Source organism: Acomys russatus, chromosome 20 (genome assembly GCF_903995435.1).
Source record: "Acomys russatus chromosome 20, mAcoRus1.1, whole genome shotgun sequence".
NCBI classification, from domain to species: domain Eukaryota; kingdom Metazoa; phylum Chordata; class Mammalia; order Rodentia; family Muridae; genus Acomys; species Acomys russatus.
Genome location: NC_067156.1, coordinates 49809120 through 49826531, shown reverse-complemented (window position 1 = coordinate 49826531; position 17412 = coordinate 49809120). Strand labels below are relative to the sequence as shown.

The 17412-nt window shown below is 43.5% G+C and overlaps 1 protein-coding gene across 3 annotated transcripts in view; it reads left to right on the top strand.

Moving 5' to 3' along the window:
* Window positions 1-17412, top strand: part of Piezo2 (piezo type mechanosensitive ion channel component 2) — a 360353-nt gene that overhangs the window by 70613 nt on the left and 272328 nt on the right. For all 3 annotated transcript variants that reach the window (XM_051163421.1, XM_051163420.1, XM_051163419.1), the window contains exon 2: window positions 347-442. In XM_051163421.1, the coding sequence (XP_051019378.1) occupies window positions 347-442 (96 nt within the window). The remainder of the gene's footprint in view (window positions 1-346; window positions 443-17412) is intronic.

Genomic DNA, 17412 nt, shown 5'->3' with positions numbered 1-17412 from the left:
ATATGTTTAGAGTGGTGTTTCTCAGCCCATGGATTGTAACTCCTCTGGAGGTTGAATGGACCCTTTCACAGGAGTCACTTTACACCATCAGAGATATCAGCTATTTATATTACAGTTCACAACATTAGCAAAATTACAGTTACAAAGTAGCAATGAAAATAATTTTATGGTTGGGGGTCACCGCAACATGAGGAAATGCGTTAAAGGGTCACAGCATTAGGAAGGTTGAGAACCACTGGTCTAGGGAGTGGAGCCCTGTGAGTTTTGACCCCATCACCCATGCTGTCATTGTGTTAGCCTGTTGTTACTAATGATGCTTCCCTTTCCTCTCCCTTCCCAACCACAGCATGTGCGTTCCGGTACAATGGGCTCTCCTTCGTCTACCTTATCTACCTCTTGCTCATCCCTCTGTTCTCGGAACCAACCAAAGCAACGATGCAAGGTAAGCTACCTTATGGGTCCACAGCAGAGTTATACAGCTTGGCTGTGCTTCTCTGGACCCTGTGGGTTTGTCTTTATTTAGTGGGGAGGACATTTCTGGGCTGTAAGGATGGATGTCCAGTACTGTAACCACTGTCAAGTAGAGTAAAACAATTTGTTTGGTATACAAGTGTCTTTGCTACATAACAGCCATTCTCCCCATGTGACTTCCTTACTATGTAGGGCAGAAAGAAAATCTAGAATTCTGTGATTAATGAAAACTAATTCAGAGTACCATCAATTAAAATGAGGTATGCAGCATGGCACATTTAGCATATGCGTTTAAATATTATGTTATTGGGAAGAATATGGTCATTGAAAAGAGTAGAATGACATCTGTCCACTAAAGCCTTTTGGAGGGAGAACTGGGCAGGAAGCCTGGCTTCTCCATTCCTTGCTTGTACATCAGTTGAGACTTCTTTGCACATGTCTTAAGTACACGGTAAAAGCAGAGCTGTGTTGCAGATAGTATCCCAAACTGGCTTCTCTGAAGCTTTGGGTCCTTGTTATTGCTCTGTGAGGCAGAGAAAAGAACAGTGGCTGTTTTCCGAGGGTCTAATTAGGTAGCACATTCTGGCTTGTGATCTCACTCAATTGAAGTTCTTCCCCAAATATGAAAACGAAGCTCCCTTGAGCTGAATGAGATAAACTTTTTGTAGCCCGTTGCCATTACAAGAAATAAGGACCTTGCCAAATGCTGTAGGTGAGTGAACCAGCTGTGTATTTCCATGGCAGGAAAAGGAAATTCAGTTTGTCGTGACCTTCAGTGGCGTGAGAAAGGCCATTGGTGGTGACTGCCTTTTAGCGATAGGCTGTTCGGGAGAACCATGGTATGCAAAGAACAGCAGACGGCTTCATCTTTCTCCTCCTTCCTGATTATAGAATTTAAATACTGCTTTGGACAATCATCCTAGCAGTTAGGGCTACAGAAGCTCCCCTAATTTTCCTGACCCAAAAAAATGCATTCACAATAATAGCTCTGAGTTACTCACGTGCTTAAGAGATCAGGTTAAGAAGGTGTAGAGCAGAAGTTTATGCAGATCCTTATCCGACAACAGAGTCGGTGTTTATGGGACTCCGTATACCATAACCTCACTCTAAAGACTTCAACATTGGATTTCTAGTCTCAGAAACAAGATTGTGGTGTACAAGAATATGCAGCCCTGTTCCAGGGCTGGAAACACATGCTGCAAAGAAAGGTTCTGTGAGCATTCAGAATGCAGCACTTTTAAAGTGAGTTCTTCCATACGTCCACTTTAATTGTCTGCTGCATCTACATGATTTATTCAGCTTACACCCGATTGTTATCACTTCATTTGTATCTTCCCATTCCCCTCTCCCTTCCTCTTCCGTTCTATTCCCCTCCCCTAGACCTGTGACAGAAGGGGACCTCCTCCCTCACCATATGGTCACAGCCTATCAGGTCTCATCCAGATAGCCTCCTTCCCCTTCCTCTGAGTGTCACCAGGCCTCACCACTAAGGGGAAGTGGTCAAATAGGGGGCACCAGAGTTCATGTCAGAGGCAGTTCCTGCTCTCCCTGCAACCATGGAGAATGAGCTGTTCCTGGCTCGATCTGAACAGGGAGTCTAGGTTTATTGCATGCATTGTCCTTGGTTGGTACAGCAGTTTGTGCAGGCACCCCTGGGTCCAGATCCGCCAGCCTTGATGGTCTTCTAGCAGGGTTCCTGGATCCTCTGGGTTCTTCTGTCTCCCCATTCTTCCATACCACTCTCACCTGGTGTCCAATAGTGAGTCCCAGCATCTGTCCTGATCCCCTGCTGAGTGAAGACTCTCAAAGGACATCCATGTTGGGCTAATATCCACTTATAAATGAGTATATACCACGTATATCTTTCTGGGTCTGGGTTATCTCACTCAGGATGATCATTTCTAGTTCCACCCATCCAAAATATATAAAGAGCTTAAGAAATTAAACACCACCAAACCAAATAACCCTAATTAAGAAATGGGGTTCAGAGCTAAACAGAGAATTCTCAACAGAGGAATATTGAAAGGCTGAGAAACACTTATAGAAATGTTCAACGTCCTTAGTCATCTTACATGCATCAGAATGACTAAGATCAAAAACTCAAGTGACAGCACATGCTGGTAAGGACGGGGAGAAAAGGGAACACTCCTTCATTCCTGGTAGGAGTGGAAACTTGTACAACCACTGTGGAAATCAACCTGGTCCTTTCTCGGAAAATTAGGAATAGGGCTACCTCAAGACCCAGCTATTCCACTCCTTGGCATTTACCTAAAAAGTTCTACCACACAAGGACGTTTGTTCAACTATGTTCATAGCAGCCTTATTCATAACAGGCAGAATCTGAAAACAACATATATGTCCCACAGTCAAAGAATGGATAAAAAAAAAAACTGGTACATTTACACTATGGAATACTACTCAGCTATTACAATCAAGGACATTTTCAAATTTACAGGCATATAGATGGAACTAGGCTCCTGTTTTATATGAAGATCAGGTAACTAGAATTTCCTTCACACTTGTGTGACAGTGCTTAAATTTGCCTCAGTCAATAATCCTGAATCTGTGACAGTTACAGAGGTGTCTGTTGGGCTAAGGCCAGTACACTGGACCCTGACACTAACAGGAAGATGCTATATGCAACATAGAATCCAGAACTACAAATCCTCCACGTGTGCAGAAGTATCCTGTGAATGAAAAGTTACAAGGTCAGCACACAAAGGAGAACGCAGGTGTCTGCCGATTCTGGTCACACCAGAAGAGAAGGACACAACAGGCTTGATAGGAAACCCCCAAACCAGCATCAGGAAGCAGCATCCTGGTGTTTCATTTTCCTCTTTCCTGCATCTCAGCACCGGGAAACATGACTGATGTTAACATCACCTATGTTTGTTTGCTTCTGTGATGTACGTGATTTTTTTTTTTTTTTCTTGACCCGTAAGACTCAAAACCCATGCATTTCCAGAGACCATGTGTAAAGACAAAGTGGGTTAGACCTTTCCAGGTTGTATGACGTCATGCATGGAGTCTGTGTGCCCAAGCAGAGGAGCAATGTGGCTCTTCAGGTCAGGCTCAGGCTCAGGCTCAACTGCATTGAGCTTTTAAAGTTTGGGTTCATAACCATATCTCAGGAATCTGCTGACAGATACATCGACAAAGTGTTCTCTCCAAGCTCAGCACTGTACCTCCTGCAAAGTCTGTGTCCAGATCCATGTGTGAATTTGAATTGGCCCCAGAAGTTGATGAAATTGTGCTTTGCTTTGATCCTGTATTAAATACAGACACATCAAACCAGAAAGAAGATGCACACATACAGCGACTGCTCCAGGGCTCTCTGCTCTGTCTTTCTACTTGTGTGGATGGACATCTTTGCTTGTATGATTGGGCTTCCTTCCCGTGTGCTCCCAGAGGTCCCCAGTGTGTGGGGAGCATCAGTGTTCTAAGTTAGAGTGAACATTCTTGGATGCAGTCCTTAGATTTATCCCAAGTGGAAAATTGCAGTTGTTTAGGTTAGAAATATCCATCCATCTTGATCTTGTTGCCATCGGTAAGATGAAGGCTATTTAAATAGGAATGCTGCTTTCGTGTTGTCTGGGTTATGAACTGCATGGGTAAGGAAGGACAGTGGTCTAAAATCAGCTATGTGCTAAAACATCAACACTTCTATTTTTTTTTTTTTTTTAATGTAGCTAAGAGCTGGATCCCACAATCCCCATTGAGGATATGATGCAAGTTACTCAGGACTGTGAGAGCATCCCATCACATGTGATGTCATGTGTTGAGCCAGTACTACCTGGCCACACACATAAACTCCGGGGAGATAAGATTTGCTCAGAGACTCAGTGTGCACGACACGTGGTATTATTTGATTAGGAGGAATGAAGTTTATATAGTCAGTGAATTCTTGAGTTGAAATAAAGAGCTTTCAGGATGTGGTAAAGCACATTCTCCCTCTTAGCAGGGGAATCCTCTCTGCAACAGTCATGTGGGCTGTCCATGTCACCCTTCACATGCAGGTGGAGCCAGGAACTCCCTTCTCCCTGGAGACTCTAAGGCAGTGGTTCTCAACCAGTGGGCTGTGATCTCTTTGGGGGCTTAAAGGACCCTTTCACAGGGGTTGCATATCAGATATCCTACATATCATATATTTTCATTACAATTCATAACAGTAACAAATTATGGTTATGAAGTAGAAACAAAATAATTTTATAGTTGGGGGTCACCGCAACATGAGGAACTGTATTAAAGGGTCACAGCATTAGGAAGGTTGAGAACCACTGCTCTAAAGTATTGTAAGATAGTTTCTCCTAAAACAGACTGAACTGTACTTTCCAGCACTTCCTGGACGTGTTTCCTACCTAAGCAACAATGAGTTAAAAGAGGTGAGAGGTCACCTTCCACTAACAATGTGAAGGGCTTGTGGAAGACTAGGCAATTCCTTCGTTAAGTGGCTGAGATCTTTAAGTGAGTGGCTATCTGGGTAGGGCTGAATTTCTTGGGGTTCTAATCTAAATCAGGACTGACTGTAGATATTTATAAAAGAAAGTTAAACCCAAGAAATTCACTCAAAGTAAAGAGAAAACCAAGATCCCCAGCAGAATGTTGAGGCAACAAAGACCTATCGGCCTCAGCCAAAATATATATATATATATATATATATATATATATACATATATATATATATATATATATATATGTGTGTGTGTGTGTGTGTGTGTGTGCGCGCGCGCGCACGCGCATGTGTGTATCGTGTGTGCATGTATGTGCATGTGTATGTGTATATGTGTTTGTGTGTGGTGTATGTATGTGTGTGGTATTTATATGTGTGTGTGTATGTGGTGTGTGTGTATATATGTATATATGTGTATGGTATATGTATGTATGTGTGTGGTGTTTGTGTGGTATGTTTGTGTGTGTGCATGTGTATGTGTGCATGTGTGTATGAGGTGTGTAGGTGTGTATGGTATATGTATATGTGTGCTGTATGTATGTGTGTGGTATGTGTCTGTGTGGTGTGTGTGTGTGTGTGTAGTGTGTCTGTGTGTGTGGTGTGTGTGTATGTGATATGTGTGTCTGTGGAGTGTGTGTGGTGTATATGTGTATGTGTGGTGTAGGTGTGTAGTGTGTGTATATGTGGGGTGTGTGTGTGTATATATATATATATATATATATGTGGTGTGTATATGAGTGTGTATGTGGTGGTGGTGGTGTGTATGTGTGTGTGTGTGTGTGTATGTGTGTGTGAGAAACCCTGGTGGCCCTTAGTAACAGAAACATTAGATGATGCTAGAATTGCAAAAGCCAGACAGTGCCTCTATACATAAATCAGCATCACCAGCCCTGCTCACTATGGGATGTGTCACTCAGGTGCAGCATCCCAGGCAAGGGCCTGAGGCATGTAACATCTGGTGGAACACAGACGTAGAAATAACACTTCTTGTCATCATTCATTTTCAACTTGACTGGTCATGCCTGGTCCCTCAAGGATGTGAGTTCTCAATTGTACTTCCAGAACACTCTCCCTTAGAGGTCTCCTACTTTGCCAGCTTCTCTTCTGAAATGCCTCTCATGTTGGAGTGGGCACTTCGTTGCCACTGAGGTTTTCCGGTTACGGATGGCAGAGTCCCTTCACTTGATGTCTGGAGGCCTTTCAGGGAGCGTGCACAGGATTCTTTCCTAGTGCTTGTTGGTGCTGATCCCTAGTCATCAGTTCTCGGCTACTATAACCAAAGCCAAGGAGAGTCCGGTTACAAAGCGGAAAGGCTTATAGGTGTGCTGAGTCTTTGAGAGATCTCAGCCCATGGTCAGAGGACTCATGGCATTTGGCCATGTAGAGAAGTAGCAGACTGTGGCACAGTGTAGTGGAGCCAACTGTTGACTTCATGGCTGAGATGCAACAAATAGAGAGCAAGGGATCAGCCCTGGGCCTCACAGTCCCTCTAAAGTTATACACCCAGTTAACTGATGATCTGTCACTAGACTGCCACTTTCCAGAAGTTTCCCCACCTCCTCCCAATAGTACCCACACAGGCCCACTGGGGGACATTCATGACTCACTGAGATAGCTGAAGGGAGCCACCTTACATAGACCCTACCTGGACAGCCTGAATCCAGTGGTCAACCACTGTGTGCCTCCGAATCCTTAGGCTGGGTGGTCTCCGGGGACCACAGCAGCTCCATCATTGTCCAGCCCTCTGTCTGTGTGGTTCTGCTTTTCCTGCTCCCTGACAGGTGTGGCTTCTGGTGCACTGCCAAGTCATTCTTCCCCTTATGCTAGTTCAACTGGGCCTTAGGTTCTGGGTACACTGATGGAGATGTCCATGTACCTGGCACAGGTGAGACTGGAAGGCTGAACACTTAGCAGAGGAGTCCATGTGGGAGCTGAGGCCTAGATATGATCATGACCCCAGCACTGAAGTCCAAGGGTTTGTGGCACTGCCTGGTTTGAAGTCAACTGGATATCAATTCATGTGACTAAGTTTTCTGTTTTGCAAATGGCTATCTGTGGGGTTGTTAGGCTCTGTGGGGACCAATGAGTAGATAGAAGTTTAAACAAAGTATGAACTCATTCCACAGACAGGAGTTAACTATAAAATCCACAAAGCTCATGCTGAAACATCATTGCCATTGTAACAGTACAAAAAGGTGGGGATTTTCAAAGGGAAAATGGTAATGAAGGCCCCACACTCAAAAGTAAATAGAGAACATTATGGTGGGCCTTCTTCTAGAAGGATGACTCTGTCTCATGGATGTCCTCTACAGTATTATATACAGGCATGTATGTACACGTGCATATGTTACCATGCAACATACAGGGCAGACAGGTGCTGGTGGCATGCTCTTGGACTTCCTGGCTTCCAGAAATGGAAGAAGAAAGAGGAGGAGGAGAAGAAAGAGGAGGAGGGAGGAGGAGGAGGAGGAGGAGGAGGAGGAGGAGGAAAAACCCTCTGTGATTTATAAATCACATAGTTTCAAGCTAATTTGTTACCATAGCACAGATGGACCATCATACTGTGCCTTATAATTCTCCCTGCCTATAATTCATTTCTCTGTATTTTTTAATCATGGCCCCTTTTCATAGTTTAGATTTTTTTTTTACAAATGCCACTTATTTAGAAACCTCTTCCCTAAGAAAGCTCTTACCTTATTCCCCCTTTCATTTGCCGTGCTATGAAATAGGTTTTTAAAAAAATCAATATTAAACACCAATGAGGTTATTGTTTCCACCAATCCATAATAACTCTTGGACTTGAAAACCCTAGCTGTGCATCTCTTTCCCCCTGATTATTCCTGTACATTCTTCTATGGGTTGAAACTTCCCTGTGATCGGATGAAGTCACAGGCACTTTACAGAGCTGCTGAGGCTACTCACTGTCAACAGCTACTCCCCTGGACACGGGAGTGCCCCAACATGCCTCAGGCCAGTCAGCGTAGAAATGAAAATTACGAATATTATTTTAAGGTAGCCCTCTTCCCATTTGTGCCACTGCCTGTTGAAACCAGATGGGCACCAAGGTTTGAGAGGTTTATCTCTGTCAAGATCTTCACCCTCTGTCCCATACTTACCTGGGCTAGTCCTCCCATGGCTGAACCATCTTCCTGTCTGTGACCTTTGGTAGTATCTGGGTAGAGCGTACACTACATATCACTCTCTTTGGGTTCCTTGGTCCAATGCTGACTACCTTTCCTTTTTCTCTCTTGGGCAAAGTGACTGTCAGTTACTTCCAGGAGGGCAATTCATATTTATTCATAGCCCCTATACCCCCTATAGATATAGAGAGCATCTTTAATCTATCATTACCATTGCTATAGTTTAATTATATTCCCCAAAGTTCAGATTCTGAAAAAAATTGTTTGTTTGTTTTCAAGAAAGAGTTTCTCTGTGTAACAGCCCTGGCTGTTCTGGACTCAATTAGTAGATCAGGCTGGGTTCAGACTTACAGAGCTCTGCCTGCCTCTGCCTCCCAAGTGCTGGGAATAAAGGCGTGTGCTACTGTGGCCGGCTCAGGTATTGAAAGTTTAATCTCCAACTTCAAGTGTTGTTGGTGTGTGGAAGTGATTAGGATTGAATGAGGTCACGAGGTGGGGACCCTGGACACCATCACTAGCTTATTCAGAAGAAGAGGGGAGTTCTGAGCATGCTCTCTCTTACCATGTGGTGCAGCAGAAAGATGGCCATCAGATGCCAGCGCAGCTACAAGGAGCATAGGCTTGACTTGCCAGCCTCTAGAGGCAGAGCCATGTGGATTCTTTATACATTGCCTGGGCTCGGCTGCTTGGTGATAGCTGCACAGGACAGATTGATGTATGAGAGCACAGCTGTTCCCCTCTGCAGTCACAGACTACTTCAGTTGGCCTTGCTTCTTGCCCTGATTTCTCAAGTGATGGCTCTTTACAATCTAGTGTGTCCTGCGTGCTCACAGAGACTCCTAACTGATGGTCCCTTTGCCTATGTCAAACTCTCACAGCTTCTCTGACATTATTTTCATATCAACCATGACGTAAATAACCACAGGACTCAAACAAACACGCTTTCCATAAGACTCAGTGGAGACTGTGCAAGCATTAGGCATGAAGGTCGCCTAGACTCCTTGGTCTTACTCCAGGTTTATAGAGTGTGCTTTTGCTCTCTTGTGCATAGACCTCAAGATGGCTGGGACATGCTGCTATATTTATTATTGTATGTAGACTATAGGAGACAAGCAGACATGGGTTTGAGGGAGTTTACCCCAGAGTATAGTGCTTGAGAAACATTTGAACATATCTGCTCTCACCACAACCCCTGGAACAGCAAAATCATACACTAGTTTATTCATACACAGGCCCTCTGGAGACAGAGGGTAGGAAACAACAGGCCACAGGACTCCACCGTTTTCAATTTAATTATGATCACAGAATCATGAGTAAATTGAAGGCATCAAGTCAGCTAAAATGTTTTATATGTTCAATTACAATGCTGGGCGTTTTATTTAAACACGTGATAACGGAGGAAAGGAAATGAGAGTTTTCTTGCTGTCCATAAACAGAGAGCTTTGAGTTACGGATTGAGATGAGCCTCTATTAAATTCTTCAACTAGTATGTAATTAACATCACATGGCCTGGTGTTTCAAATTTTGGAGGCTCTACGTTCTCCATCCAGGCACACGATAGGTTTTTTTATACTCTGTATTCTGAGGACAATGTGTAGGCCAGTGTGGTTTGAATTTTGTCCAGATGGGAGATAGGTGTTAGAACATATGTGCCATGAAAGAAGGCTACAGCAAATGCTCAAGAAACACAGTGTTTTGGAGTTCAGCGTTATATGTTTCAGTGTCAGAGTAATGATAGATTCAAGTCTCAAACTTGTAGAAGTCTTGTTCATTTGCATGGCTATAGCCAATCTTCATAGAAAGACTACATAAGTTCTTTCTAAGTAAGAGCAAAGAATTAAGTATTTCCATGGTTCCTTAATATTTTACTCCTATATATCTAATAATATTTATGCTAGTTGGCCTATTAATAGAAAGCTAATAGCATGGTCTAGTAAGTATATCAGTTAGCTTAATTCTCCCAGGAAACTCTTGAGAAATATACTATATTATTCAAAACATTATTACAGCATGCTGGAGAGATGGCTCAGCCATTTGGAGCACTTGTTCTTGCAAAGGGCCAAGGTTCAATTCCCGGCACCCACGTGGTAGGACACAATCATCTATAATGTGAGTTTTAAGGGATCTGAAACCCTCTTCTGACTGCTGAGGGAACCAGGAACATAAATGGTTCACATACATATATGTAGGCCAAACATTCATACCCATAAGATAAAATAAATACATTAAAAAACGCCCACCATTATTACAAATCTATATTGTGTGGAGACTGAGTTCCAGGTGGGTTGACAGCAAGCCCAGGACACTGTGTACATGGTCTGGCTATTGGCCTTTATGGTGTTATGACTCATGCCCTGGACAGAGTTAAGTCCTCTGGGATTTCAAAAGGAAAGAAGGAAGCCTGGTCAGTTAGTGAGTGCTTTTGGCTGAGAGCTGATTTGGCTCTGAATGCACAAGCCTGGAAAGATGCTATGAGCCTGTTTCAGGGAGGCGTCGTAACAGATATTGGTGTGGACTGATGGCATATGTGTTCATTGCATAGACAACACATCACATTAAGTGTGAATGATTTTGCCTTTCAACAGATGTTAATCAAAAGACCGTCCTTCACAAGGTGCTGTGTTGAGTTTTGTGGAGGATGAAGAGGTGAGGAAAGGTGGCATTTTCCTGGAGTGGCCCTTTCACACCATGGGTTGTATGCAGCTGGTCGAGTACTTGTTTCCCCAGTGTGAGTTGTAGGAAGCTTCCTGCTTAACCTCAGCTGTGCTGTTGCTTTTCTAAGGTGACTTCAAGGTTCACCTTTGCACTCTTCTGGAGACGGGAAAGAAAGCGGTGACGGTGGGATGCTGTCCCTGTGACGTGTGTAGCGTTGTGTAGCATTGACTTGGTGAGTCAAGCAGGCTGTGGATAAAAGCGGGTACTAAATAGGTTGTGTTGCCAGAAGAAAAGGGCAGAATAGTTAGCACAGAGTAGTGTCTTGAGGTTACTGCCCATTGTGAAGGAGGCAGTTTTATGTTGACTGGAATGAGAACCATAGTGCTGCTACACACTGTATGTACTGCCATGATGCTTGTGTGGATGGATACATGTGATCTCACATGCTATCCAATGGGACATCCATGTGAGAAGGCAGCATTCCAAAGCACTAGTTGGCTTTGGAAGATCTAAAAGCCAAGAAGTGTCCTCAAGGTCCACCTACGCTTTTCCTGTGGACAGGGCCTCTCTTGGAGGATATGAGTGACATGGGCAACTATGTCACCTTTTGCTACATGGGAGACACTCTTGATTACTAAGTGGTAGCTCTAGTACTATCAGCAATGTCCCCAGAAATGTCTCAGAAGGACACACATGTCTATCTACACTGTGATGTTTGCAGTCTATTGGAAATTGCTGGTTGCTTGCTTGGCTCTCCAGCGGGTCGTTTTTGTTCGTGTTTATTCCCACTGGCTGAAGTGACAGACAGATTTTATTCATTCTTTTTGGAAAAGGTTCATGTACCTACTGGAGTCAATTAAAGAGAGATCCTTCGAGTGAGGGGACTGTCATTTCCTAGACAGCATTAACTGTTTTCAGCTGCACAAACAGCTTAGAAGCATCACATGATGAATTCATATGTCAAGTGGGTGTGTCACACACAGTGCTAAGGGACAGGGCAGTGCTGGCCATTGCTGGAGGTATTTCTAAGAACAAATTTGTCTTTCTGAGCACAACCATACTCATTGTGACAACATGAGCATATGTATAAAGTTTGAGTCTAGGGGTTAAACCAGTCCTGTGCACCTGCTGCAGCCTCTCTCTCTCTCTCTCTCTCTCTCTCTCTCTCTCTCTCTCTCTCCTTCCCTCCCTCCCTGGAGAATGGTTGGATCCCTAATTCTATCCCAAGGAAGCTTATGGAACTCAGTTTACCAGACACCAAGACATCAGAGGGCTAAGATGTCACATTCCTGTCTGTGTAGAGTTCACCTTAACCAAGTGTTCCCCTGTTCCTCACTTCCCTCAAATTCTCTAACTCATTCATCGGCAAGATTCCCTAGACTGCATTAATCCCATGCCCCATGCCACCAGCGTGGAATCAGAGACAGGCTGGCTGCAGACCTTAAAAACATCCCTTTCTTGCAAAACCTCTGAAAAAGAAATCTTGCCTCTGTTTTCAATTCTTCTCAGATCCCTGCCATGCTGTTTGTCTCACTGTCCACACCATTAATAAAATCTCTTACCCAAAAGGGTGATCCACCCTCAGTGTCCCCCTGAACCCCAAGCCTAAAACCTTTCGAGAAGAACCTCACACCCAGAGGTGGATGGCAGACAAGGACATCTGGAGCCTTGCCAGGAGGCTGAGTTTTCTGTCCTCCATGATGGTGGCAGCTCCTTGTGGAGTTGGTGGAACACAGAGAATATCCCAGCTCTCTGCCAATGCCAGGAAGATCACCAAGGTAGTCACATGAGAACTGCACAGTAACAGTGTTTGCAAGGCTTTACCTGAAGAGTTTTTAAACACGTGGCTTGCAGATGTTGTGCCTTCCTTCTTATCTGGGATAATTCAGAATAACTTTCATGCTTTGAACAAATTTGGACCAAGATAGCGGTTCCTCTGATTGACTTATTCACATTCGTATCCTAACATTATATCACTAATGCCAACTGTTTGGTGGGATCTCTTGCAGCATTTGGGAAGGCAAGGGTGGAGAGGGGTAGAAAATGAAGGGCTTCGTTGTGTTCTGTTGGCAGCTGTAAGCAGGCGGAACTTAGAGCGGGCCAGGTTAACACTTGTAAACTTTTGCCAAAGTTATCTTAGAATGATCAGAAAGAAGAACATGTTTTACTTTATGTAACCCTGAATAGGGGCCCTAATTTGGTAGGAAGTTGTACTAATTTTATAAATGACCCTCCCCCCTCCACCCAACACATGCACAAAAATGACCTCTTCCCAAGGTCTGACCCAGGTTACACTTAGCTAGAATATTAACAGCACCCTGAAGAAAGAAAAATGGTGTTCAGTTTCCCTACTTAAAGAGGCAAAGAGGTCTGTAACTTGTAAAGCTCTGTTTAGACATCAGAACGGAAATGGTAGCAGATATTTAAAACAGCCTGCATCTGGTTTTTGTTATAGTCTTTAGACCATTAGGCTTATTACAATGTTTTACTATGTCATAATAGCCCAAAAGGCAAGAAAATATTTAATTAGATACATTACCTGGTAAGTGTTTTATTGCCAATAAGATTAGCTCACCACCCAAAAGAACTGTAACCAAAGTAATTAGAGGCTCACATTTTCGAACTCAATTATAGGACATGTAGGTTTTCTGTCCTTTCGTAGGTTATTTATTATCCCATTATTGTTGTGAATTTGGCATGCAGGCATTCTGAGGGACTTTCAGCCAACATAATTCTTGGTTCAGGAAACAGAAGGTTGTGTTACAGATGACTATAGAAAATATTACAAGAGTCCCAAACATCTCTTTATTTGGCTCAGACAAATGGTATCTATGAGTCAAACCCACCATTTTGATTGTGTGTATTATCCATTTGAATTGATATCAGCTTGTTTGTTGACCTGTCCCATGCTCTTTCTTTCTGCTTGGGGATGTGGCTCCCATCTCTATGAATGGTCACTGTGAGTTCTATCCTGTCCCCTTGCCTAATTCTGAGATACTTTTGCATGGCTCCTCTCTAGAGTTTTCTGAGAGATCACCTGGTACTTCTGCAACACCCTAAATTCTCATGATGCATTACCTCTCCTCTCTCCATACTGGTTTCCCTCCAACCACTTGTCCTAAGAATATGCCTATTAAAGCACCCACTTGTAACTCTGTCTTGAGTCTCTCTATTCAGGGTTAGATTGGCAATTTAGTAGCTCTTACATGCTATTTTTGATGCCAGGGACAGAAGTAGTAGGGACCATAGATGTAGGGGACACCTGGGAGCCCTGTCGGTGAGATATGACAACACAGATCACACACTATATCACTACCAGATCACAAGCTACATAGACCCCTATCCAGAGGGTAGGTGAAAGTTGAATTCTGACTCTTGTTTTGCTGACCAAAGATGAATGTTCAAGCTTATAATTGTATGACCTAGGATATTAAGAAGTCCATGCATAATGTGTTTGGGCCATTCAGAAAATAGCAAAGTGCTTTAGGAAAATATTTTAGAGTGATAAACAATTTCTGAAAGAAGACCAAGACCTGTGCCTAAAGACCCTGTGCAGAATGGATCCTCTTCACGGGCCTTACGGCCCCTTCTGCTTCCTCCCCAATTTCCCCATGGGAAGTATTCTTTCCCCTTCCTCAGAAGACCCTTCCTTCCCACCTTCTACAACCTTATTGAGTGTTTTCCCTTCAGTTCAAACACCCAACATCATTGCGTCTGGATCAGCATAGCAGATCTTGTTGTGGGCCAATCTGGGAAGGCCCCGCATACTTTGATCTCCACGTAGCATATCTCCCATATAGGACTGAGTGGTTGGGATGAGCCATAGCTGCCTCCTAATGCACTGAAAGCTTGAAGGAGGCCAAGTCTGGCTCTTGCAGCATTAGAGCTGGCATAGCAAGTGGAAGTCTTCCTTGATAAGGCACAGCCACAGCAAATTCTGATCAGAGCCAGTGGGGGTGGGGACCACCTGCCTGGCTGCTGCATTGGCACCTTATACTCTTCCTCCTCCTCCCATGGTGAAGTGCTAGCTGCTTATGATATAGGCTAATGATTTATTCATTACCAGACTCCTATAGCATCTGGGCACTGTCAGGAAGCAAAGTTGCACCATCAGCTTTTTCATGAAAACAATGCTTTTCAACCCTGGCTGAGTCCATCTCATCAAACACAGAACAACGCCAAGGTGCCGCTTAGGCTGCGAATGGCAGGAGCAGGTCTCTCATTGAAGCATATGCTACTCATCAAATATTCAGCAGTCAGGGCTTTTACAAAGGCTTTGTGTAGGCCAGCACACGCACTGCAGGGGCAAGGAGCCTAGCCTCCAAAACTGGGTGTGGGAGGGCTTCGTGCTGGGAAATGGGAGGATGAAGTGACTGGTGAGTGGTTGCCTGGGAAATTTAAAAATATTTGTGGCCCGGAGATTTGCTCACTTTTTGATGTTGATGTTCTGCCGTCCTGCACAAAACCTTGTACATCCATCTACACAACAATTTAGCACAGGAATATAGGAATATATTAATTATTGGAGCTGGATATGATGTCAGCTCGGTCATTCCCCCAACTAATATATTTGAGGCATCTACATTTTCCAACTAACATGTTGGGACCTAACAATGCAATAAAAAGAAATAGAAGCAGCCATTATAGTTTATACGCTTGCTATACAATGAATGAACTTAGGGTGTTAGTTTAACTTTATAGAAGAACTTTGAAGTCTAAATATAGCTAAACTATTGTTATTCACGGATTCTGCATATGTGAGTTCACCTCCATGCTAAATTTAGATTGTAGCCTTCAAATCAATATTCAAAGTGTCTTCAGAGTCACCTGCAGGTGTGCCTAGAACCACAGAAACTTGAGTTGCCTGATGCTTTTGCTGGGAAATGGGGGACTGACCAAGTGGAAGGAGAAGAGATTGGGAAATGGCTGCCTGGAAAATGAAAAATATTTGTGGTATTTATACTATGGTATTGATGATGTGCTCTGAGATGAAATCTCTTTTTTTTTTAAGTGCCACTTTTTTTTTCACATTGCTGCATTGTTTTGAGATAATTTCAAATTTTAAGTTGGTCTCCATGTAAGGTACGGCTCCTGAGTATAAGCAGACTGTGATCTGTCTTTGTGTTTAGCTTCTGTAGCAGTGGTGTTGGTTGTGCGCCAACTGATGTTTGCTGAATCAACAGTGTGTATTAAATAAGGTTCCTTTACGTAACGGCACACAAGAACCGCTTTTTACGTACCGACAGGTCCATGAACCATAGCTAGAGGCCTATGAGAACCCACCCCCCCCCGTTTCCCTCTAAGCAACCACCGAGTGGTCTCCTAAGCCTGTTGACAGCATCCCCGTGAGAATCTCCGCACATGGTGAGCCAGCTGGCTTGTTTTCTGCTAGAAGGTGAGGGCTGGTTAAACTCGAACAAAAGGCAGAAGAGGGAGAGGGAAGCATCATACTACTTGACAGAAGTTTGGAATTTTCTCCAAGATGGGCTGCTGTTGTAGCAGCTTGGAGAGTAACATTTCTTGGAAAACCCTTGGAATACCTGCTTCGTATTTAGTGAGGGACTCTATTTTGCATTTTGAGGTTATATGATGAAAGTCTCCAATATTAAACTTAAGAATCGGGTCTACATGAGGCGTCATCACAGAGTTGGCATGTGCAGCAATTAGATAAGAGGCTGTGAAAGAAACATTCATTTTTCTTTATTTCTTTTGATTTTATTTTTTCTCAAGACAGGGTTTCTCTGTGTAACCCTGGCTGTCCTAGAATTCACTCTGTAGACCTAGGCTAGCCTCAAAGTCAAAGATCCATCTTCTTCTGCCTCCCATGTGTTGGGCTTAAAGGCATGTGCCGCCACTGCCTGGCTCAGTTTTCCTTTTATTATATTTATCTTGGTTAGGATGTTCATTGTATGTATAAATGATATGTGGCATTGTAAGAGGATATTTTCCCACAAGTGCACATTTTAGGTTATAGCAGTTATGTTTTTCTATTGCTGTGATAAAACACCATGACCAAGGAAATTATAAGAGAAAGAGTTTGATTCAGCTTCTGGCTCCACAGGCTTAGAGTTTTTGATTGCAGAGTGAAGCCACGGCAGCAGAGGGCTGGAGCAACAGCCAAGAGCTCACATCCTGATCCACAAACAGGAAGCAGAGAGAATTCTGGGAATGGTGTGGCTTTTAGAAACCTCAAGCCTGCCCCCATGACGTGCCTCCTCCTGCTGTGTGTTTATGATACCATGTTTTACTTACACATCCCTGTCACTGGACATCTAGTCTGGTTCTTTATCATAGCCGTTGTGAACAGTGCTGCAAGAAACACTGATGTGCAAGTGTCTTTGTGACGTGCTGACTTGGGAGTTCTTTGGTAAATACTAAAGAATCATATAACTAGGCCATGTTGTAGATCTGTTTTTAATATCTTAAGGAACTGCTGCACTATTTTCCACTATGGCTGGCCTAGTTGACATTCCCAACAGCAGTGTCTTAAGTTTCTTTTTTTTTTTCCTACACATTCCCCAGTATTTTTTATACTTATTTTACTAATGGCTTCTGTTCTAAATGGGGTGGGGTGAGATGGAATCTCAATGTAGTTTTAATTCACATTTCTCTAATGACTAACGAGGTGGAACAACTTCTCACATGTTTATTGGATGTTTGCATTTCACCTGAGAATATTCTGTTCATGTCATTCGT